The following is a 24,575-nucleotide window of genomic DNA, read 5'->3' as shown; positions in this document are numbered from 1 at the left end:
GAAAAAAAAGTTCAACAAAAAGATTCGAGCGACTGTCCTGGACAGTCTCAGTGTTGATATCACATAAGTCTACATCAATTTTACGAAAAAAAAATTACACAAAGTGATTAATTTTAAAGGCAATCTTTTTCCCGCGCCTGAAGAACAAAAAAATGATGTTCATATCACACACCTGTCTTTATCACTGCACGATTTGTATGGCCGACCTTAAATTTTCTCGCTGAAATCGAAAAAACTTCTCACAAAACATCTTTAAGTTCATTTTTATATTGATTTATTTACATGATAAAAGTATAGGAGCGTTGAAAAATAAACAATTTAAAAAACTTAAGGGGAGGGGGGGGGGGGGGGAAGCAAAACTGTGAAAATTATAGGCCTTTATCTCCTCCTATCTAAAACTGCAAGAAAGCAAGAGCAGAAACTTCAAATGTGTTTTTCTCGAAAGCACATTTTTAATGTCCGTGGACATCGTCATTTGAAAACTACTTATCCGATTATTTTCAAATTTGGAACATATTTTCTACATATAAAATACCAGACCCCAACGTTTTTCTTTTTTTTTTAACTTTGGGGAGATTTTACAGATAAAAAATGGCGGATTTTTTCTTGAAAAATCGTAGTTTTTACTTCAAACAGCCATAAAAATATCATAAAACAATTTTTAAGTTAAAAAAAAACGTTGGGGTCCAAAAAACATCTATTACAAAAATTTTGCTCTGATTTTCTGACTTCTTTTAACAAAAAATTTGAATACATTTGTTTGAACGATAGCTCTAGAAAAAAAAATGTGAAAATGGTGTTTTTTTACCCGTTAGACCCTAACCCCCCCCCCCCCCCCCCACCCCACCGCAAAACAATGAAGTACATTTATGTGTCTATTTTGACATTAATTGTTATTTGTTTCCCTAAATCAAAATCTGAATTAAAATTAAATTATTTATTTTGCCTTAAATGTTTCTGCTCGGGTTTTAAACAAATATAAAAAAAATATAGGAAGTTTCACGCCTCGATTAAAAGTCATAACGTCTACTGAATAATTAAATTGTTTTCGAAACTTGCCAAAAACAGGAACTATTTATTTTTCCGATTTATGAGTATCATTGTTCACAAAAATCATAATTTCTAAATTTCTGCTTTGGATCATAATGAAAGTGTGAAAGAGAAATCCGAAATTTGAGAGAATTTAACTGCCGTTTCTAGTGTGATTACTCCATGTGAAAATACGTGCAATATGGGAAAACACGATTGAAATTTTTACAATATTTTAAGTTTTTCGCACAAATTCAGATCCCACCGACAGTTTAGTCGAAGAAAAAACTGCCAAAAATGTTAAATTTTCTACAATAACTTGGAGGTTATAGTCAGAAATGTTTCATGTGACTTTTATGCGAAGAATCAAAACTTTTACATGGATATGCTTTTTCTTCCATTAAAAAGCTTGTTTTCAAGATTTTAGTGAAATATTCAAACTTTTCCTTTATGTTTTCCAACGAAATCATGACTTCATCATTTCTTTTTAGGTGATTTTTTTTATTAAAAGGGTATAAAAATACAAATAAAAAAAACGCATTTACATCACTTCTCTCACATCTGCTTTTTACGAGTCACGAGACATTGGATATGAATATATTTAACAGCTTATATAAAAATCAACGGATTTTCAGAAGCGGATTTGAAAAAAGCTTGTTTTAATAAAATTTTGCCTGGTGTGACATTTTTGCGTAGAAACCTAAACATTTCTGCATAAGTTGAAAGCAAAGTAGACTTGTTGGTGTTTTTATTTGAAAGTTGCAGTTTTCAGCAATAAAGTAAAAATTACCCAGAATTCACATGGGAAACTCTTGCGTAGAACGGCAGTTTGGCTATGAAAAGTTCTATATTTGCACAAATTTGTTCTCAGGACAAAGTTTTTTCCCAATAATTCACAAAACAACAATTTGCGGTGTTATTTCCAAAATGTCTCAAAATTTTTTTTAAAGAGAAAAAAAATTGATTCTATTTGTGTGTATAACTGTTCAACAACTTAAAATGAGATTTAAATACTTTAATTGTTTAATTATTGTAAAAATAATAATAGAATCTTCGAAGTATGGATACTTAAAAACTTGGTCAAAGAAAATCACGTTCATCAAAATGAATTCGCAAAAATTTAATTTACCGTAGATTTTATAGGAAGCTTAACAATATTAACTTAATAGTGCAAACATTTCCAAAAAATAGTCTCTTCTTCACTTGAAAGCTCTCGTCTAACTTTTTTTTTCAGTCCAGATGATGTATTTTTTTATGTTGCAAAGTTTTGTCAATGTCTTCTTCCGAATGGAACACTTCAATTCTTTCCAGTTAGCTTCGCAGTTAGCAGTTAGCTTCGTGAAAACTCTGTTTCAAAGGAATGTTTTAGGATCTTGGAAGAAATATAATATTTAGTAACCAGTAATAGTATTTTTCAGTAAACATAAATAAGAACATAAATTGTGATTCAAAATAATAAATTTTCGTCATAAATATAAAAAACAAATTGAAACATTGTCAAATTTGTTTTTTTTTTCGTCAAATTTACCACCGTTTGATCCTTACAAATTTTGTTTTTGAAAATTAAGCGTCAAAAAATTTTATTTTCATTTCTATCAAAAAATATGTATGTCGAATTAATCTCAAACATCTATATTAAGCCTGTCAGATTGTCCGGTGTAATCCATGTTTTCCCGGATATTTGATACAAAATTTGAGTAAAGTCCGGTCCGACCCGTTTGCCTGGACTCTTTATTTTGAGAGAGTGGATAAATGCAGGGAGGGTGATTTCCATACAATTTTTTGAATAACTTGAGACCTCATTGATTAAATAAAACCCAATTTGACATGCGAGGGTATTTGAGAAGGAGAAATATTTGAAAGATGGTTCGAGACCCTTCCCTCTTTTGAGTGGGAAAATAGGAGGGGGAAACAGCTCCTTTACAACTTATATACAAAATTTGGAAAATTATCAAGCAAATCGAAATAAATATAGAATTGGAGGATATATAGATACAAGAAATGTTTCTATGGTTATTCGAGACCCCTAATTTTTTTTATTTGAGGAGAAAAGGAAAGAGGTTCTCAATCATTTTTTTTTTACAAAACTCTACTCAAGCAAAAGAAGCTAATTTTGCATGCATTACATAACTCGAGAAATTGACATTTTCTATGATGAATTGAGCTCCTCTCCTTGTTTCAGTGCAAAATGTTGCATTTGACGATATTTAATAAAAAAAATGTTTCTTTGGTACTTCTGGACCTTTTCTCTCACTGACAGGTGGAGAGAGGAGATGCCATAGAAACTATACATTTTTTTGGCGTAAATAAAAAATGTAGAAAGCTAACAAAAACAAAGTCTTCAATTAAGATTCGAAACTATGTTTGAAAAAAAAAGAGATCAGGTTAGAAAAGCATCAGGTAGAAATTAGAAAAATAAACAGAATTTAAGGGATGCTAATGTTTGTATTTAGTGCAATTCAAAAATCCATCTGCAGATTGATGCATGATTTTCAAGAAGTTGTTCTAAAAAATGTGAAATTTAAATAAGAATGATAAATAAATCAAAAACTAAATAACTCATACTAATTTTTGGAAGGTGTAGCTAAGCACAGTTTTAAATAATACGCCATTGTTGAGTTTTTGAATGACTTAATATTCAAATTGGTATTTTAAGTTTAATTTAATTAACTGATTGAATATACAGAGGATAATATTTTTTTAAAGAATTTAACAGCAAACAGTCATTATTTCCAAAAGTACACATAGTGAATAATAAACTAGCATAAGCTCATAATTTCCATTAATTTTTTTTCCTTGGATTTTACCTCTTTTGACTAATTTATCCTTCTCATTTCCATTAATTATGCCAACATAATGACAAATTTATTTGAACCCCAAATAAAAACTTAAATTAAAGATTTTCAAGCTAAAAACGATCATGATACGTATTTGAAAATAATAGCAGAACTAGGATTATTCAAAATTATAAGTTTACTCAAAATAAGATTGCAAGATTTAAACGTAAACTTCCTTTATTTCCTGGTTTTATTCGGGTTTGCCCGAATATTTTCATCAAAACTAGGAAAAGTCCGATCCGGCTCTGTTGCCCGGATTTTATTGAAAATGCAAAGATTTTGCCAGGATTTATCAATTTTATTTTTGCCGAATTTTTCAAATTTGCCAAAGAAAAGAAAAACAAATGAAGTTGTATTATTTTTATTTATTTGTCCAAAACAAAGTTTTTAAGCATGTTTTATGAAAATAATAAAGGAAGTTTTTTTTGTAGCTCAAAATACAATTAAAAATCTGCTGATAAGTTTTGATGAAATATTTTCCATGTAATTTTTCTTGATTTTTGTTACGTAATTCCTGATTTTTTATCAAATTTGCTCGGATGTTAGCCAGATGTATGGTTGACAATTTAAAAATAAAAAACAAAATTTTTATAAGTTTTCAGACAAAACTGCCAGGATTTGTCCGGCCCGAAAACATGCTGAAAAAAATTAAAGCCACCTTATTTCAATGCGTTGTATTAGATCAGAAAATCATCTTTGAAAATTTATTCGAATGAAAACTCCTAAAAAACATATGACTTTTCAAAATCAAATATATTGAAAAAAAAAATGTTTTTTGATTATATTTATTATTGTTAATTATGAATGCAGTTCGAAGATTGGAAATATTTTGAATATTAAAAAAAACATTTTTTTTTCTAAAGAATTCTGCACAATATTTTGTACAAGACACATAAAAACTTCGAGGATTTAGAGATAATATGCAAAAATCAAAATAAGGTTTTTTATTGTAGTTTTTTGGAAAATTACTTATTTTTAACAGTTTTGAGATTAACAACCTGAATTCAAATATCTATTTATCACATACTTCTCCCATATTGAATTATATCTGAAAAAAAATAGGCAAAAACGTTTTCAAAGAATTAACAATTTTGAGATTTTTGTTTTCATTCAATGAGTGATGACTTTCTTGATACTCAAAATGCCGGCAGAGTTATTAGGTTTGAACTTGTGTTATCAAAAACAAAACAATGTAAGTTCCATAAAAAAAAACGCATTTAAAACTAAGTTTGATAGATGATCCAAAGTCTCATTCCATGACAAAGGTTTTAAGCATCAAAGCTTATCAACAAAAAATTTAAAAAAAATTGCCTTTCTGGCAATAAACTCAAATTAATGTAAAAAAAAAATATGATAAAGTAAGAATAAGCTTGCCAGATTTTCCGGATTTTTCGGGTTTGGCCGGATTTTAAATACACAATTTGGAAAAAAAAACCCAGTCAGGCCGGATTCTATTGGGAAAAACCTGGGTTATTCGGATTTAATCTCTTGATTTGAAATTCTTTAAATACAATTTAAAAACTTTAGATAAGTTTTCTCGAAAAATTAATTTTTTTCAACTTTTATTTTCTATTTTTGTTCAGTATTTTCAGGGTTTTGACAAAATTTGCTCGGTTACTTCCCGGGTTTTTGTCGACAATTTTGAAATCAAATGTCCAGCTTTTTCCTGTTTTTTTTTAAGATATAATAGGCTTGATGTGTCCGGCTCGAAAAAATTCAGAGATAAAATCAAACTGATAATTTGTTCGAAAACAAAAAGATTCATCAGAATAATAGTAACAACGCCAAACCTTATAAAAATAATCATAGAAAAATATTCCATCTATATCATACATTGTGATATGAAAAAAGTATCATTGACAAAATATTAAGTAAAAATCCAATACATTCAGATAAAAATTTTCCAATGTTTTTATTTTACGGCAATAGAAACCAAAAGACAGCAAATAATGAGAAATAAAAAAAAGAAAAACATTGAAAACATTGTGGAAATTTGTGTTTATAAAACCCTTAACACTAAGGTTTGATAATTACAAATTTCCTTATTTTAATCGAAGTTTTTAACAAAGATTTAATTCAATTCGTACAAAATATCCCCAGAAATTCATAATCATCCATAAGTCTTTTTTAGAATTACATTGATTTTCTACTACAGATGGATAAATAGGTTAACGAGACTCAATCTCGAAAAAAAAAACTCAAAATAATGAATAAATCGCTATGCTTTCCATAATTAAAAAAATTATTAATTCATGTTTTGCATTGCCCTTCAATTTATTTACTTAGATATTGAGGCGTTTTGATGAAAGCCAATCCATTCGATTTAACCCTTAAGAAATGTTCTAACAAAAAAAAAACTAGCATGGTGTTTGTTTGATTATCAGGATTAAGGTTGCCAGAATTTTTTCAGCACCAATCCGGAAAATTTTATATAAAAACCTTGCAAAATCCGGGTATTTAATTTCGAAATTGACGATCATAAATCCGGGCAAAATCCGGGCAGATTTGGTGAAAACCCAGAAATTATTCAATTAAAATCACGAAAAAAAATAGATCAACAAAAATTTCCATCAAATCTTATCGACAGATTTTAAATCGTAATTAAGGCTTCCAAAAAACATTTCGTGGTTATTATTTTAATAAAATTGCTCAAACAATTGTGATTGATTGATTGTTTGACAAAAATTTTGTTTTAAAGGCATAAATTTAAAAAAAATACAGCACAGTTTTTGTTTTTTTTTTGTTTAAATCCTGGCAAAATACGGGCAATTTTCTTTTAAAATTTGGGCAATTGGACAGGGCCGGACTGTACCCAAATTTCGTATTTAATATCCGGACAAACCCGGATAAAACAGGACAATTTGGCAACCTTATCAAGGTACAACAAATCTTTCCCAAAAGTTAACAACCATGCACAGGTAGACAAAAAGATTTATTTAACATGAATCGAAAATATTTTTTACTAACGTAGCGATGAAAAAAGAGTGGCGTTAATCTTACAAAGAATGTTTAGCTGATCAATATTTTTTTTTTTGAAAGTTAAGCAAAGTTTGGATTTTTCTTTTTTGTGAATTTCTCAAGACACCGAAATACCGAAAGTTATTCAAACAAAGCAAATAGGATCATCCCTGAATCAAAGCGGCTCCGCTGCTTAAAAAATATTGATTTTTTCTGAACCTTAAACTTTTCTTTCTAGGTAACACTGATTCAGAATGCATGAATATAATCTAAGATAGATGTTTGTATTTTCTTCATTTTGGAAACTCGAAAGACTCACCTGTTTCTAGTGTGGTGGCCAGCAGTATCGAAGGCAGGCAGAGGATGATCAGTTTAAGCTCCATCATTAGGTAGGTAGGCATAGTCGATCGTCGGGTCCAGTTGTCTTGACAAAATTTCTCCCACAAAACTCTTTTTTCCCGCGTAACTTTTGAGGAAAAAATTGACACTTTTCTTCAATTCGCTGCGCCCCCTGCCAGCTTGTGGGTGAGTAAATCTAGATTCATTTTTCTTCACATTCACTGGGACAGTAGCTCAAGTCGCCGGAAGCAAAACTATTTTTACTTGTTTTCGAATTTCACTCGGTCCCGGATTGTCGTTTTACGAACCCACAACAACAGCACTTGTCAATTCAGGATTTTTCACAGTTGTTTTCTGCTAGTTTTGAGAAGTAACTTTTTTTCTCGCTCTCTTTCTCTGAAGGATTGAATCCAGTTGTGGGACCAGCAGTAGTTGTTGTAAATAGCAAAAACACTCCCACCGGCAGTAGCACAGTTATATTATCACATTATTTCACTATGGCCGTTGTCATTCTTGGTTGGTAGATTTTTTTTGTTCGTCTCCTTCCCACTAAGGAAGCCTCCAGGAATGCCCTTGGGTTTTTAAGTTGGAATGAGGAACAGCGCGCGACTGATGCGGTGGTTAATCGAGTGGGACGAACAAAACTTTCCAATTTACCCTGTCCCTGTCTCTGGAGCCACTTTTCGTTGCTCCCTTCCTCCCTGCGGGGAAAGGAAAAATTTCAAACGCTTCACCGACCGGAAAAACGGTGGGAAAAATTAGTTCGGACAGCTGCCGCGCACACTCACACGGACACAGAACACCGTTTCCTGCACCAAGGGTATTAGAGCAGTCCCATTCCAGAGATTCCGACTACCTTCCGAAACGGACAACTGACGTTATCATTACGCCATCGCATTTCAGGATGTTCAGAGAGCCAGCAGATAGATCCCCACAAGGAGACACCCGAGAAATGAACGATGGCCGGCAAAAGTTTTCCCCCCACTGAAACAAACTCTCTGGAGCCGGGACAGGAGTTTTACTGTGCCGGCCAACAGCAGCTCTGGACTCGGTTGTTCGCCATTCAGCTAATTTTCATTACACCATTTAAATCAATTGCCATCAAGTTTTCCATTGTTCAAATCCTGTGATGGGGGGAAATCTAACTTTTTAATATCTGCTGCTGCGGGTTCTTCGTGTGGGGAATGCACTTTCCAAGCCGTACCGCAGCACGGTTTTATTACCATATATTTCCACTCGCAACTTTCCACCCTGGGGGAAGGGGGGATTTACTTTCGTTCAGCGGTTGGGTTTTCCATCACTGGACTCGGATAATGGCGTCGTCGGGTATCTCAACAACAGAGCAGTTTGATTCTAGTTACACACACTGGATAGTGTCGTAAACTGCTGCTGCCGAACGGAAGTTGCACCTGAAAAGAGAAAGCAATGAAATAGGGTTATGAAAAAAGTAGTTATGCATCTTGTTTTAGTGTGCAAAAGAAATTATGGTAAGCATACCATCATTTTGAAAGAACCAATGGAATACTTTCAAATCGCGTATCTATTATTTGTGGTTTTTTTAAATTTTTTTTGAGAGTATTTGAAAAAAGAAACGAGATCAAGTATGTCAAATCTAAGAATTCCGGTATCTAGACTAAAAATAGAGAAAAGAGAAATAAATTAAACTTGCAGTATTTTATGTCAATTTTGGAAAATAAAAGAAAATTTTGAAATTTGTTTCAGCCTTATTGAAAAAATAATCAAGATCAAATAAATGCTCTAGAAAATAATATATTGAGAACATTCCTTTGACCCTATTTAGGAATTTTATCTTTTCCGTTGTAAAATCATCAGATGAAATGCGCAAACAAACGAGAAGTTTTTCCAACGTTCCAGTCTTTGAACGTTTTTATCTTATTTTACCTTTGATTGTTTCTCAAATGTAATCCAAAAAATGACCTTAAACATAAACTGCCTTCCAGCCAACTGCATCAAGAATATCTCATTCTATGTAATCTTATTAATAGCATTAAGCTACCATTTGTACATATGACTGATGATTTTAATTACCATGTTTTCTTTAATTCTAATATAAATGCATGCTTGGCGGAATGAAACACCAATAAGACATTTTTTTTACATTAATGTATTTAAAAATATATTTTTGTATGCAATTTTGCTTATTTGTGAGTTTATTTGTTTGTCCACAACTAACTCAGCCGTCTTAAGACCTAGAGAGCTGAAATTTCGCTTGAGAGGAGGAATGGTGAAAAATGTTTTCAGATTTTCGGATGACCACTTTTGAGGTGGGTACGCTAATAAAGCTAGAATTATTTTACCCTATCCTAGAAACATCATTATGGCCAATTTTTTAATCCTCGAAAAAAAATTTGTCATCAAAGCTTTCAAAAAGCTATTTTTAAACAAGTTAGCCATTATTGTTTTTTTATTCTGTGAGTTCTCCGATTTTTTTTATATTTTTTCCAGCAACCATAATGGCTGATGAATGATGATTGCATTATTGAGATGGATCTGGTAAAATTAATAGACAAAACACCAATATTTTTAACATATTAGGAGCATCTTTTCTACGGCAGTTATGATTTTAGGTTAAATGTGTATGCTTAACGCTAGAAGTCGAATATCTCTATTCACGTTTCTCTAAAATGCTAACATTCTATTTTGGCAATACAAAAAGTTCGGCCAAATTGTATTTCAAGATGAAGTCATCTACATCATTTTAAAGTTCAGCGGAAGCCACCATCTTGGATTTCAAGAGGGCGTTGGACAACGAAATTTGACTTCAACTCATGATTTATTCCACAGATCACTCACAACCAATCCCTTTTCATTCAAAAAGTCTGTCCTCATTTATCATCTGTGCTAATGATTAACAACTCAGAAATGAGGAACTCTTCCTAAGCGTAAAATTGGTTGGCTTGCGAGAGAAACGTCAAATCGTAGCTTTTTTTGCGTTCATCATTAAACCATAATAAAACTAATTAGCCATTTTTCTGACCATAAAAAGGCTATTAAGGGTTGTATTGACTAACGCCATGTTGGTAGCAAAATCGAAGGGCAAAAAATGACGACATGTTGATGGATTCACAATGCAAGCATTTGAAAATAATTTTTCCGGCCTATTTTCCATCAATTTCATCATGACTGATCATCAGAATTGACGAGGCGCATTTATTTTGAGATACTATCTCATACACATTTTGCCTAACATCTTGACTGGCAGTAGAAAAGACGCTCATTATGTGGTTAAAACATTGGTTTTTTGGCTATTAGTTTTACCAGATTAAATCTCAATAATGCAATTATCATTCATCCACCATTAAGGTTGCTGGAAAAAATAAATAAAAACTCCGAGAACTCACAGAATCGAAAAAAAACAATGATGGCTAACATGTTTATTAATAGCTTTTTGAAAGCTTTGGTGACCATCATTGATGACCTGATTGAATAGCCTGATTTTGGCTTTATTTGAGTCCAGGTGATGTTATAGAATGCGCTTTAGCTTTTTATGAAGATTAATGATATAGTCCAAATGAAATTTTACTGACCATAATAAAGCTAAACTTGCTACTTGGGTCACGATGGTATAGAAAATAAATTCCTGAAATATATTTTAAAATACTTGACATTGTGAATCAATCAACAAGGCGTCGTTTTGTGCCCTTCGATTTTGCAACCAACTCGGCGTTGGTCAATTCAATGCTTAATAGCTTTCTTATGGTCAGATAAATGGCTTAAAAGTTTCATAATGATATTATGAGAGCTATATGAAAAGCTAAAATTTTACGTTTCTCTTCCAAGCTAACCAATTACCCGCTTAGGATGAGTCCCTCATTTCTGAGTTGTTAATCATTAGTACAGTAAATGAGGACAGACATTTTGAAGGAATGACCCATGAAATAAACCATGAGTTGAAGTCGAATTTCGTTGTCTGGCGCCATCTTAAAATCCAAGATGGTGGCTTCTGCTGAACTTTGAAATACTTTCAATCACTGGAAACTGGCTTCCGGTGAACTTTAAAATGTTGTAAATGACTAAAAATCACAAGAAACCCCAACAATATTGGTATTGGGTGGAAGGGCTAAACAAAAAGATGTTGAATTTCGCTATGTGATGCCATCTTGAAATCCAAGACGGCGGCTTCCGCTCCACTTTAACTGCTGTAAGTGACAAAAAGTCGCATTAAACTACCACTATATGGGTATAAGATGAAAGAGCTAAACTAAAAGAAGTCGAATTTTTCTTTTCCGACGCCATCTTGAAATCCAAGATGGCGGCTTCTGCTGAACTTTGAAATACTTTCAATCACTGGAAATCAAATGAAAACCCCACAATATTAGTATTGAGAGAAATAGCTTAACTAGTAGAAGTCAAATTTCTCCATCCGACGACATCATGAAATCTAAAGCGCATTCATAATTCTTGCAGAACAACTAAAACAGTTTGTTTAATCAAAGCTTCACAAGCGTCTTCAAAACTATCTGAAAACAAATGATCGAAACAAGAATAAAAGCATTTTCCATGACCATAATTCAACCGTCATAAAACAAGTTGCAAAAAAATGCCATAATTAAACCATAATAAAACTTCTCATGCAAGTTGGCTCTCAATCTGTGTGACTTGGGTTGCGATGATCGCGGTTCGGCATACACCTTCTGGGCAAGGTTGCCGAAAAAAATTCTGTGTTTTTGAGAAAAATAATTCTGACTTTCTGTGATTTTACATAAAAATTCTGTGATGGATTTCTGTGATGCTATTTCCTAGAATTTTATAGGATATTCATGATGAATTAAGTCTTCTTCACATTTTAGTTGGGCAAAATCGATTGCCATCACCAACTCTATCATACTTTTCTTATTCAAAGTAAGGAATCTTAATTTGATACTGTTAAAAAAATATATATAATTTCGGAAAACCATTCAAAATTCAATGATTCTGTGGAATTTTTGAGAATTTTAAAATTCTGTGTTCTGTGACGCAGATTCAGTGATGAAAATGTGCTCAAAATTTTGTGAATTGACAGATTTTTCAGTGATTTTGGCAACCTGGCTTCAGGGTTACCCTGACGAACTTCCCAAAACATCCCACTTTTTAAAAAAATGCATTGTTTTGAGCACAGTTTCTATCAACTTCTTTTTTCTCACTCAAAAGACAATCATAATTGTGCACTGGCCAGGGAAGCAAATCGAGCAGATCTGATAATGATTACTCACTTGTGTAACACTTAGCGATAAATATGAGAACGCGATGACTTCTCATCCCTTACCAATGCCGACAAGATAATTTGTCCGAAATTATTTTCTCTCAGTCAGTTTTAGTTCTGAGAATATTCTCCGACAAATCTGGAAGCGATCGAAAGAACAAACGCACAGATAGCGCTTTTTCTAGCTATTTAGGTCCATTCTGACTCTCTACGCTCTTAACCCCTTGCGAAATAGTGTGAAATTTTCTCTCGTCCGGGAGCGAGAACTTATCCTTGACGTTACTAGAGACGATAAACTTGAATCGTGATGCACAACTTATCGAGAACTTAATTGAAGTTGATAAGCGCTAGTATAGTGTGCCTGCGTATGAAAATCTCTCTCAAGGGTATTTTGATCGGCAAATTCTATCGAAGGATAACGATTTTTGGATTCCCTGGCACTGGCGGAGTTAAGTTTGACAAAAATATAATGAAATAAACCAAAAACTGTTTTACTGTATTTAAAATTGGTAAATTGGAAAAAACATTCAGGTATGGTTGCTCTTTTATTTTAACGAATTCTAAACTTTTTTGCTAGCCATGCTTTAGCTAAAATAACCTGAGATACAAGAGTTTGGATATTTCCAATTTTTCTGGTTAAATTGATCAATAGTTTAATGATTTTTGAAACTTTTTTCACTCACTCCTCCTGTTAAATTTCCGAGCGTCGAGAGACAAAATTGTCAAAAAATTTACCTCGGAAGGAATAATCGTAAATTTTTATGTGTATAAAAAGGCTCAAAATTCACTTATTTATACATTTGTTATAATATTTTTTTTCGTTTTTGGAGTGATTTTAATAAGAGCATCTAATTATGTATATCTTTAATTTGGTAAAAATACAAATTAAATTTTGAATTTTTAATGGTTGACGGCTTAGTCAGTCATATTTTTGAAAATCAAAACCTATGATTTTTACTCCAGACGTTTCAGCAATTTTTTGTGGCCTTCTTCAGTGGAAAATAATTGTCAGGTTCGTTTCAAAAATACAAATTAAAAAATTATCTTTTGAATAAATCATGATTCGAGTAAAAGGAAAAAAAAATAGTCATGCCAGTTTTTTTTAAATAAAATTATTTCTTTCGATCTTTAATCTCTGTTAAACTTAACCAAATAGATACATATATCTGGATGAAGTATGTCATTGTGAAAAACAAAATCTAGAGATCTGAAGTATATAATTTTATTGGTAAAAAAATATTGATAAAACTCAAAACTTACTTCGTAGCTTCCGCGAAATTCTTTATGCTTAATCCAGCTTCTTGTCGAAATTACACGAAAAATCAAAATCTTATGTACGTCTCGTTTTTTTTTTTGAAAATGTTCAGAAAATTATTATACATTTTTTCTTGAAACGATAACATTGTGTGATACTTTCCCACAGATGAGGTTTTACGTTGGGGATGGAAAAAGCAGATTTTTTTGGTGATTTCAAAATCACTAGGCAAATTCCATGGGATTGTTGGGATTGTTTTTTTATTTATTCAACTAATATTTTTCCTACCGTTATTTTTCATCAGTAAATAATATAGATTCTTTTTTTCGTGGAGCTTTTTCTGGCTTGAAGTCTTGTTTTCAGAAAAAACTACATATTCATTTACGTTTCCGACATTTTGATCCTTATTGGATCTACTTCAGGGACTAAAATAGTGTTTATTTAGTAAGTACTGCTGATCATAATTTATGCTTTCTTACCAAAAAGATGCCGTTTTCTTGTGAGTGTCGACTCGGCTGGTCGTGTATAGCTCCGCAAACATGTGCCCGCTAGAGTGTCCTTCCCGGGATTTCCCGGTCGGGAATTCCCGGGAATTTGAAAAATTCGGGAATTCCCGAATCCCGGGAAACGCTTAAAAAATCCCGGGAATTCCCGAAGCCAGTAAAATGTGCTAAAGCACTACAAATTTACACGATCTAAATTAGGAAAAAAAATGAATCTGAACGAGGAAAATTAAAGTTCTACCACTGACCATGCTGACTGGACACTCGATTTCGTTGATTTGAAAAAATGACATCCCAGTTAGAAAGTGACACCCAACTTTAAAATAATATAGGCGAAAATAGGAAATTTCTACGATAAAATCGGGCTAAACAGTTACATTTTTCCTACAGGGTTCATTTTTGAAAAAATTTGCAGGTTCGCAATACCGACGGTGGACCTGCAAAATTTGACAACAAAAATTAGCCAGAAAATGATCAAATTTTTGTTTAAGTGTCATGTCAGTGTGATCAGTGGTTCTACCTTGATGGCTTAGTTTTAAATATTTTTTTCTTAAATCTGGTTAATACATTTAATTTGATTAAAAAATGTTTTTCCAATTGAAAACTTAGTGTAAAAGTGAAAAACGACAAAGAGACTCTTAAACCAAACAATTCCAATAATGAAACGCTACAGTAAGAATCTGTATGTTCTATTTTGCAATACTCATCATTTAGAACTTCCGTTTCGGATACTTTTGACAGTAGCAAAATCATCAGCAAAAAATGACATATTGTTAAACAAATGGAAAATTATCTGAAAATTTACGATATTTGATGAATAACCTAAAGTCTAGCTAACTAACTTCTATCGATAGGGAAATCTTTCTCAATTTTTTGCAGCTAGAATCAGACCATTTTGTCTGTTAAAGTACTTTGTTTTTGGGTCTTTGGTTTGCTTATTGAACTGTAGTGCCTAACATCTACCACATAATTCCAACGATTCGATTATTGAATTAATTAGAACAGAATCGATATCGGTGAGATTTATTTGAAAATTGTTAAACCTACCTAAGTTAATAAGTTTGCTAAAATCGTTGTTATTCTAGTTCTCACATATCTACAATTTGTTACCCTACAATTCATTACTCTACAATTTGATAACCTACAATCTAAACCGAAATTTGTAAGTAAACCTAAATAATTACAATAGTGATTGTACCTAAAAATAAAACTATTTACAGTTGAAGCCTGTTCACACCGAACCTAACCTCGTTTGAGTCGTGACCTGCTGGAAGAAATCGGTCCCACAACAATCGTTCCCAACTTCTAAAGAGAAGCCGGAACATCTCCTAACTCTCCCAGAGCCGGAATCAACATAGGCATTAAAAAAGGTTGAAATGTTCTGCAATACTAGGTACTGCATTAAAATTTAAAAATACTATATTGATAAGAATTCGTATGCAGTAGAGGGTTCATGTTGAAATCTTCATTGTCTATATTTCTCGGGATCCTGGGAATTCCCGGGAAAAGGATCGTAAGATTTCTCGATTCCCGGGAACGCTAAAATCGTCGGGAAATGGACTCTCTAGTGCCCGCAGTAAGTCGATACAGTACACCTTATATCTAAAAACACGAATTAAATTAAATTATTCGGAGAACAGATCAAAAGACAGCTAAACACGACCAGCCGAGTCTAGAATCAAGAATAATATTTCTTAAGCTTTTCAATAAAGATTTCATTCGGAGATGTTGATAATAGAGACAGAACCAACGTTTTTTAGACAAATGAATTGGAAAAAAATTTAATGATGAAATAAAAAAAAATCACATAACCTCCATTCTGTTTCAAAACTCAAAATTAAGATTTTCTTCAATTTCTTCAATCATGCCTGAAGTGGTAAACCCTTTTCAATATATTTCTAAAGCTACCAGAAAATTCATAGAATGAATAATTGAATGAAATAAGCGTTTGGTAAGTTCTACATTCAGAATTTGTTGAAACGTAAAATGTCATGCTAAATTTAAGTTGTTTCAAAACTATAGCTAACATCTTTTTTTTTATTATTTTGCCTCAACGCCCCCCTGAGCTCTTCCAACGCCCCCCAAAATTCAAAATCGGGATCACCGCTCTCTTAAAAACTTGAAAATTATCAGAATGGTCCAGTTGCCCGTTGGGGGGCGTGACCTCTTTGAAAATCACTGATCTAGAATATTTGAAAATATTATTTTGAATCATAAGATTTTTGCTCAAATTAAAAAAAAACATCAAAAACCGACTTGAATATTCGCTATAAGAACAATGTCAAGAAAAGGTAAAATGCTAATCTAGAAGTTTTTGAATTCCTTTGCCTCTAGTGTTTATTTTTTCAAAATGCCCGGTTTCATCCGAGAAAAAGTCCAGTCCGGCCTGGTTGCCCGAATTTAATTGATAAAAGCACGGTTTTTGTCCGGATATATTAATTTCATCTGCCAAATCAAACAAACAAAAAAAAATAAATTGTATGGTAATTTTTTATACCTATGCAAGCAAAACGATATTTTTTGAGCAAGTTTCATAACGATAATCATAAAATGTTTTTGAAGCTTAAAATTCGATTTAAAATTCGATTATTAGTTTTGATATTATTCAATTTTTTTATTAATTAAGTAGAGGTATTCCTGGGTTTTGACCAAATTTTCCCGGATATTGCCCGTATTTTTGGTCGAATATTTTGAAAACAAGTGCCTGTGTTTTGCCAGGTCTTTAGATAAAATAACCAGGATTTGTCAGGCTCGAAAACATGCTGAAAAAACTTTTGGCTACTATATTTTAAAGGCCATCTGGATATTTTAAAATGCTTGTAAGTTCTAATGATGGATCTAATTATTGTATTTCTTATTCGGAAAGTTGGCAATATTTGATTTGTTTGTTTTAATAAAGGCAAATTTATCAACAGCTTTTACTCTACTTTAAAGTTGATTTTACAAATTATGTCCACTACATGTGATGTTTGCACGATTGCTGGTAGAAACATCAATGTTGGTTTTGATGAGTTTTCTCAAACTTGCAAGTAGAATTTTTTTTTAATTTTAAATTTTGAGTAGAACATGGATTTAAAAAAAAACAGCTTTTTGTGTTAATCAGTCATCTTTTTGAATTTATTCAATACAATTTAAAATGAATAAAAAACTCAAACATTAGTAGTGATGTTTGTAATTTCGAAATCTTACAACAAAAAATTTCAAACTTATTGCCACACCGCAGTTTCAAACTTTAAAATTTACCCAATACTTATTAACAGCATTTTTTTCCTTATTATCGGTAACAATGTAAAAAATAGTGAATAAAAATATTTAAAAAATTTCAAAAAAAGAACTCTTTTTGCTTTTTTTGGCTTTATTCCACTATGAGAGATCAGGTGGCCAAAAATCTGAAAAGTGATTGTCACCAATTTTTCCATATTTTTAATGGAAAGAAGATACTTTGAATCAAAATGTTGGAGCTGTAGGAGTGATCGAAAAATAAGCAAATTCAGATAAAAATTGCAAAAATACCCAAGGTTAATTTCTTGTAGGCAGAATTGTTGACGAAAAGCTGTAGTTTTATGTTTTCTGCAATAATACACCTATGTTCTCAATAACTCTTTATCTAACTTATTCGACTTGGAGATTTCAAATAAATGTCCAACGTTTTCTTATCGCTAGTTTCTTGGTTTTGAAAAAAGTTACAGAATAAGTTTTTACCCAATAGAAAATATGGGGGAATTTTCAATAAATCAGTTTTTGAAGAAACCGAACTATTCGTGCTTTTTTTAACCGAAGGTCTAAATATTATACGGTCTCCTAAAAGTTGATGTCCATTTTGAAACTTTATGCATCTTTATCTAAGATTTGGCCTTCTGTGATGATTTCATTCCATTTTGGTCTTTAAAACCACAAAAACAAGGCTTATTGCAGCTAGTTTTTTATGTTTTATATCATTATCAGCATTTAAAAAGAAATATTGTAGCATTAAATTTTATCAAGTTAATTTTATCAATCAAAGATTCTCAATAATTTTTTTAAAAATAAATTGCAATTATGATTTCGGTGAATTTTTCGAAAGGAACGTGAACTGAAATGTAAGCCGCTGACCGTGGCCTAGAGGATAGCGTTCAAGTCTTTTAAGCCAGAGGTCATGAGATCGAGTCTCGGTCACGACATACATAGTACTCTTTCTGTGGGCTGGTGGTGTTAGCATTAGTAAGATGCTAGCCATTATATCCTTGAAAGATGTACGCTTTAGTCTTAAGTAGAATTCAGATCTCTTCAAAGAAACACGAAGTTTCACTGAGATCCTATATCTGACTTAGGTAATTTTTTAGATTGATAGCTTTTTTAAATTATTAAATGAAAGAATGAAACGTTTTAAAACAAGAGCGTTGTGCTTTTGCTTCTTTGAAAATCTTTGAACAACTAATTTATTTCTTCTCGTTTTCAATACAATTAGGACTTTAAAAAGGTGAATCTTTCATGATATTTTCAAGAAAAAATTTGAGCACTTTTTTCTCAACATTGAACTTTAATATGCAATTTAAAAATACTCAAAACCTCCAACATAAATTACCTAAGAAATGCATTCATGCATAGCCAAAAAATAGAAAATGACCTCAAAAAACCCTGACCTCTTTTATCCATTCTCAATTTTTGTTTTGGCTTGCATTGTGAGACATTTTGCATTCATCAAATTTCCGGTCTTGCATTGGGACAAAGCTACAAGAAAAAGCCAAAAACGAAAACCATTTCAGTTTGCTCACTAAGGAGATCAGAGTTGAGAATGGTGAATAATCTTCCGACAGGGCTTAAATACTGCAGCTTAATTTCCATGGTTGAGAAAATAATCAAGAAGGAAGTTGATTCCGCGGATTGAAGACAATTTTTTAAGTTGTATTTTTAATCTTTATTCCAGATCCAGAGTGATTGAAATAAAAGGATATGACGAACATTACTTTTCCACGGTTTCACTTTTCAAAAGTTAATCCCAACAATGCAAAAACTGTCCGCTTTTCCAACCAAGAACCATCGAGATTGTGAAGTTTCATTAAATGGAAATTGAAAAGTGGAAAATGAAATGCAGTTAGCGTGGGGAAGGAAAACAGCGGACTGATACCACTGGAGAAAAAAACTCAGCAGATAATTTTGGGGCGAAAGAATTAAGGCAAAAAGGAGAAAAAAAAAAGTCAGCCAGCATCCGATTGGCGAGAAAAGTGATTTGCGGTCTTGCATAGAGCTCGAGAAAATTGCAAACTGTCACACTTCTCGAATAGTTTTTGGCATTTAAATCTCGCTTTATCGCTGGAACTTTAAATGTGCAACTTGTAAAAGTTAGGTTCTTTTAATTTTTTTTTTGAATATTATCGATTTAAAAATTAAAATCTTAATTGAGCCCATGAAACCGAGAACATAAATTGAAAACACAAAATGCTTCTGAGAAAAAGTTTTTCTCAAGCTAACGAGCAAACCATCCCAAATAGGCTTTCCTGTCCCAAAACAGGCTTATTTATTTATTTTCTTCCTTTCTGGCAGCAAAGAAGTTTTTGCAGCCTCCATAAACCACCGGTTTTTTTTGCTGTTGTTGTCAAATACATCATTGTGAGCGGAAATTTTGGGAAATTATGAAGCTCAGACTTCGGAAACAACGCAAATAAAGATAATTACAATAAATAAAGAAAACGAACCTGCCTTTTCGGTCCGAGGTACTTTTTTCGGTTGACCGGCTCGAAATAATGATATGGAAATGTTATTTCCCAAAAATTAGGATCTTTATTCTCAAGATGGCTGCCACAACGAAGAGCACTGCAGTTGAAGTTCTGTCGTCTCGCTCTGCGGCTTGTCGGATAACTGTCAAAAAAGCAATCCACAGCGCACTGGAAAGACTTATCTCGAAAATTTGCATCGTCTCGCTGGGAAAACGATGAGACGACAATTGTTTTTGGGGAAGAATGGTCTCTGCCAGACTCTCTGGTATGAAATAAGATTGGCTTAGCAGACAAAATAAAAACCGCAATTTGAAAATAAATCTTGCGCTGCGATGATTCGGTGCCATGCCAAGACTATGTTGCAGGTATTGTATTTTATCAGTAAACCTATTTTTTTTTACTTTAATATTAATATTCATAATCATTGAAATTTCTAATAAATTCTCAAAAAATTATTCATTTTCCAATATTGTGTTTTAAAATGATTAAATTATTATTTTAATGCGTAGAAAGTAAGTTGAAGAATCTTAAGATAAAATAAGAAGCGAAGTTTCTCAAAAATTTCTTAACAATACATAATGATAATCTTGCATTTTTTTAAATATTAAAATTATTAACCTCCTTCAATTATTATCATTCAATCATATTAGTAAAATGCACATCTATCATCTTCACTTTCCATCGAAAATAAGTTTGTATGACGGAAATGTCTTGTTGTTTGGTATTTGTGAACAAAAGGAAAAATATCCTGTTTTAAATTTTTTTTTTATTTAGTAAAAAAACAAATCATTAAGATGAATTAACTGTTAAAAGCTTATTTTGACTCAACTTTTGAAAAGGAATGTTTTAAAAATTCTCGACACTTTTTTTTTCTTCTAAAGAAACTTTTTACCCTCATCCGACCTTGAGTGTCAATTTTGCACTCTTGAAAATATTTTCAGGGCATACAAATAAAAAAAATAAAATCTTGCATCCAACAATGAATTCACGATATCTTTTGCAACATTACTTTTTTATGAACGATTTAGAGAAGAGATGTACCGTATAGTTTTGTCAAAAAACGACTTAATGGGAATAAGACGTTTTTGAGAAAACTGACGTCCCCATTAAGTCGAATTCTTACCTTATTTTAGAAGTAAAAAAAAATATATGCGAAGAGAAGTTTATTGGTCAGATTATAAAAAAAGATAATTTTTTGAATAGTAGCTGAAGATATTAAAAAACACAATTATTTTTCATTTAACAGTTCATATTTCAAAAACAGCTCTAATCAGATTTTTCGGATTTTTTTAATTCAGTGACCGGTATGGTATTAAAAATAACTCTCAATATACGAATTAAAAATATTGTTAACTAGTGTTATTAAAAATGAATGCTGTTTATACTCACGCATTCGGATAGATTTGAGACAATAAAAAGACTCTAGCGGTGTTATATGTTTTCTTCAATTTCGGTGTAACCAACACACTTACCGCAAAATTAACTGAACGATAGACAAGTGGACACTAAAATAAAATTATTCAGAGCTACAAATTTAATCACAGAAAATTTTTGATTATTTAGAATGGGATTTTTTACTATGAATAATGTTGGTATTCATGCTTACGTACATCTTCAATTTAAAAAATGTCACAATATGTCTGTTGTTCCTTCGGTAAAACAAAAATATTAGAACAAAAATATTTTGTTTTTAAATTTGGCTTCGTCTGACACGGCTGGCCAGGATAAGATTGCCAGAATTTTTTCAGCACGTACTCGGGCCGAAGAATCCGGGCTATTTTTATCTAAAACCTGGAAAAATCCGGGCATTAGATTCCTTAATGACGACCAAAAAGCCGCGCAATATCCGGGCAAATTTGGTCCAAATCCAGGAATTACTCAACACAAATCCAGGAAAAAAAGCATGTACATTTTTTTTCATCAGCAGTTTTTAAATTATATTTTACGCTTACAAGAAAACTTCTCATGGTTATTTTTATTAAACTAGTTCAAAAAATTTCGTTTTAGGCGCATAATTAAAAAAAATTACAATAAAATTTGTTTTTTTTTGTTTATTTTTGCAAATAATGTGAAAAAAATCCGAGCATTTTTTACTGAAATCCGGTCAACCGGGCCGGGCCGGACTTCTTGTAAATTTTGTGTCAAATATCCGGGCAAACCCGGATAGAACCGGGCAATCTGGCAACCTTAGACTAGGATCATTCTGGCCCAACTTGCACCAAAATACTTGGAAGATATTTATGTTGTTTACGCTATGAGTGTTTACACACAATTTTACACGGAAGCGGGAATCACCTCAAACTGTGGTTCAGAGCAACAATGTTACACGTGTTTTTTCTGAGAGGAAATCTGAACATCGTAAAACATTTGCATTACGCTGCAAACTTTGCATTCAACTTTAGTTTTTTTGCAGTAGGATTTTACATAAAAATCAGTGGTGTTTTTTTGTGAAAATTAAAGACGGGGCTTCGTGGGCCGCATTGACCAAGGCCGCGGGCCGCATGCGGCCAGCAAGCCCCCAGTTTGACATGCCTGGTCTAACGTTTGTTTTTACAAATCTTCCCGAACAAATTCGCTCAGAAAAAATTGAATTTTGGCGAAGTTTTTATAGAAAATTCGCTCAACAGAACTCACGACTAAAAGTCACTATGGTTCCCTATATTTTTTTTTCTTAAACTGGAATGCCGAAATGAAAAGACGTTGTATGTCGAAAAGGTATTGAAAAATCTTTACCTCACTCTGGTTATCCGGATCTTCTGAAACCATATTATCTCGGACAGGGCCGTAGGAAGAACCGGCTCGGGGGGGGGGGGTTTTTTGATGACAATATTTTTTCTATAACAATTTTGATTAAACAATGCATACATAAAGAAAAGTAAAAAAAAATGAAGATTCTATATAATTGTTCAGGTTTGAGTTAATTTACATTAATAGAAAAGTATTGTTTTAAATTTCCAACTTTCGAAAACAAGTCCTACATGAAGCCATTTTTTACAAAAAGTTTAAAAAATAAATTTTGGATTTGAAGATTTTATTTTAAAGAAAAAATTAATATTTTTATAAATAAGAAAGTAGTAAGTTAGTTCTTTTTTACCACAAGCATGACTATTTGAAGCAGTATTTAAAAAAAATCAAATATTTAGGAACGAAAGAGACTAGGTTTGCGTTTCCAATTACATTTATTTTCTACTCTTGTAAACTTGACAAAAGTTTTAGATTTTGATTTGAAACTTTGTTTAAGAAAAATCTGCAATATAAATAATGTTAAACAATATACCAGTAAAAGATTTTTTCGGTTAAATTAAAAAAAATCTAGTTTTCTCTAAAATAAAAATTTTATTTTATGTTTATGATTTTTTCTGATTTGTGTTTCAAACTAACTCTGATTGAATATAAAATTTAAGTTTTGAACCCAGAAGCAAAATTGTAACAGAAGACATTATCACTGCCTTTTGAACCTGAGTTCGAAATCTGAATTTCGAATTTGAAAATGATTTTTGAATCTAAGTTACAGCTACTAATTATGGGCCAAAAAGCGAAATTTGGATCAGATTTCTCAACCAGAAATCTTTTATATAAATTCAGATTCTGAATCACCATAAACTTTTCTTTAGATCCAGTTCTGCATTAGAATCAAAACTCAAATTTCATATCTTTAAAATGGTTTGTTATTTTCAATATTTTCTTTTCATATTCCGAATGGATGAGTTTCGAACATAAGACTTTAAAATGCAAAACCGAGATTCGAGTCAGGATTTTTTCAATGATGATCCAAACTGAAGTTCAGAAACAATAAACTGGATTTGATACAGAATCCACACACATCGAGTTTTATTGATTATAAGCAAATTTGAAACCTCCAAAGCCAAAGCTTTCTAATTATTTTTTCCCAAGTATACGTGCCGTGAAAATATCAAATTTATTAAATGAAAATCATTAAGAAAACACATGACTTTTGTTTATCGAAATACATCGGTAAATTTTAAATCATATTTTTAGCTTTAAAAAAATCGTTCTCATTAATTTTGATTAAATTTTCTCAAAAAATGTAAGCGAAAAATACATAAATTAAAATTTAAACTTTTGTTTGATTTTGCAAATAAAGTACAAAAATTTGGGCAAAATCTGGGCGATTTCGTGAGCTTACACAGCAAAAAAAGTATTGCGATATTACATAAAATACCTGCACATAACTTGAGTTGCAAATGGTACCTAATTTTACATTGCCTTGATGTATCCTTCGGTTTCTAGTCAAAGAATATGTTTCGTGCCGCCGATCTATATGGGCGAAATTTCCTAAAAAAAATGAAAATGGCATATTTTTAATTAATTTTGGTAGTACTTACAAGCCAAACAAAAACAGCTGAGGTCCGTAATCCGTTTCTTGATTTTTGAAATGAAATCAAATTTGAACGTCAACAAAGAAAATCATTGACTACTTGATGCAATATCACATAGAATAGAAGGTTCGCGTTGTGTACATCATTTAGATGTATTATTGCAACATAAATCTGTAATACAACATAATCTCCAGAAATTACATCGTCCATCATTACATTTTTTTTTTTTTGCTGTGTAGTTTAGTCTGATTGGAATTCTGTATTCGGGACTAAATTTCTATCAACAAGTCAGATGATGATGATGATATTTTTTTAAGACCTTTTAACCTCAGAGGTCATTCGGGTCTGAACAAGTTAGAAATTTTTTGAAAAACTGTAGTAGAATTATCCACCTGGGATAAGATTTCAAGGCTCT

The 24,575-nt window shown here is 31.9% G+C and overlaps 1 protein-coding gene across 5 annotated transcripts in view; it reads right to left on the bottom strand.

Moving 5' to 3' along the window:
* Positions 1–24,575, bottom strand: part of LOC129758392 (hemicentin-2) — a 970,424-nt gene that overhangs the window by 682,978 nt on the left and 262,871 nt on the right. For all 5 annotated transcript variants that reach the window (XM_055755895.1, XM_055755894.1, XM_055755898.1 and 2 more), the window contains one exon: positions 7,144–8,572. In XM_055755895.1, the coding sequence (XP_055611870.1) occupies positions 7,144–7,225 (82 nt within the window). In that variant the 5' untranslated portion in view covers positions 7,226–8,572. The remainder of the gene's footprint in view (positions 1–7,143; positions 8,573–24,575) is intronic.

This window comes from Uranotaenia lowii, chromosome 3 (genome assembly GCF_029784155.1).
Source record: "Uranotaenia lowii strain MFRU-FL chromosome 3, ASM2978415v1, whole genome shotgun sequence".
Classification (NCBI taxonomy): domain Eukaryota; kingdom Metazoa; phylum Arthropoda; class Insecta; order Diptera; family Culicidae; genus Uranotaenia; species Uranotaenia lowii.
This window is presented reverse-complemented; position numbering and strand designations above follow the sequence as displayed.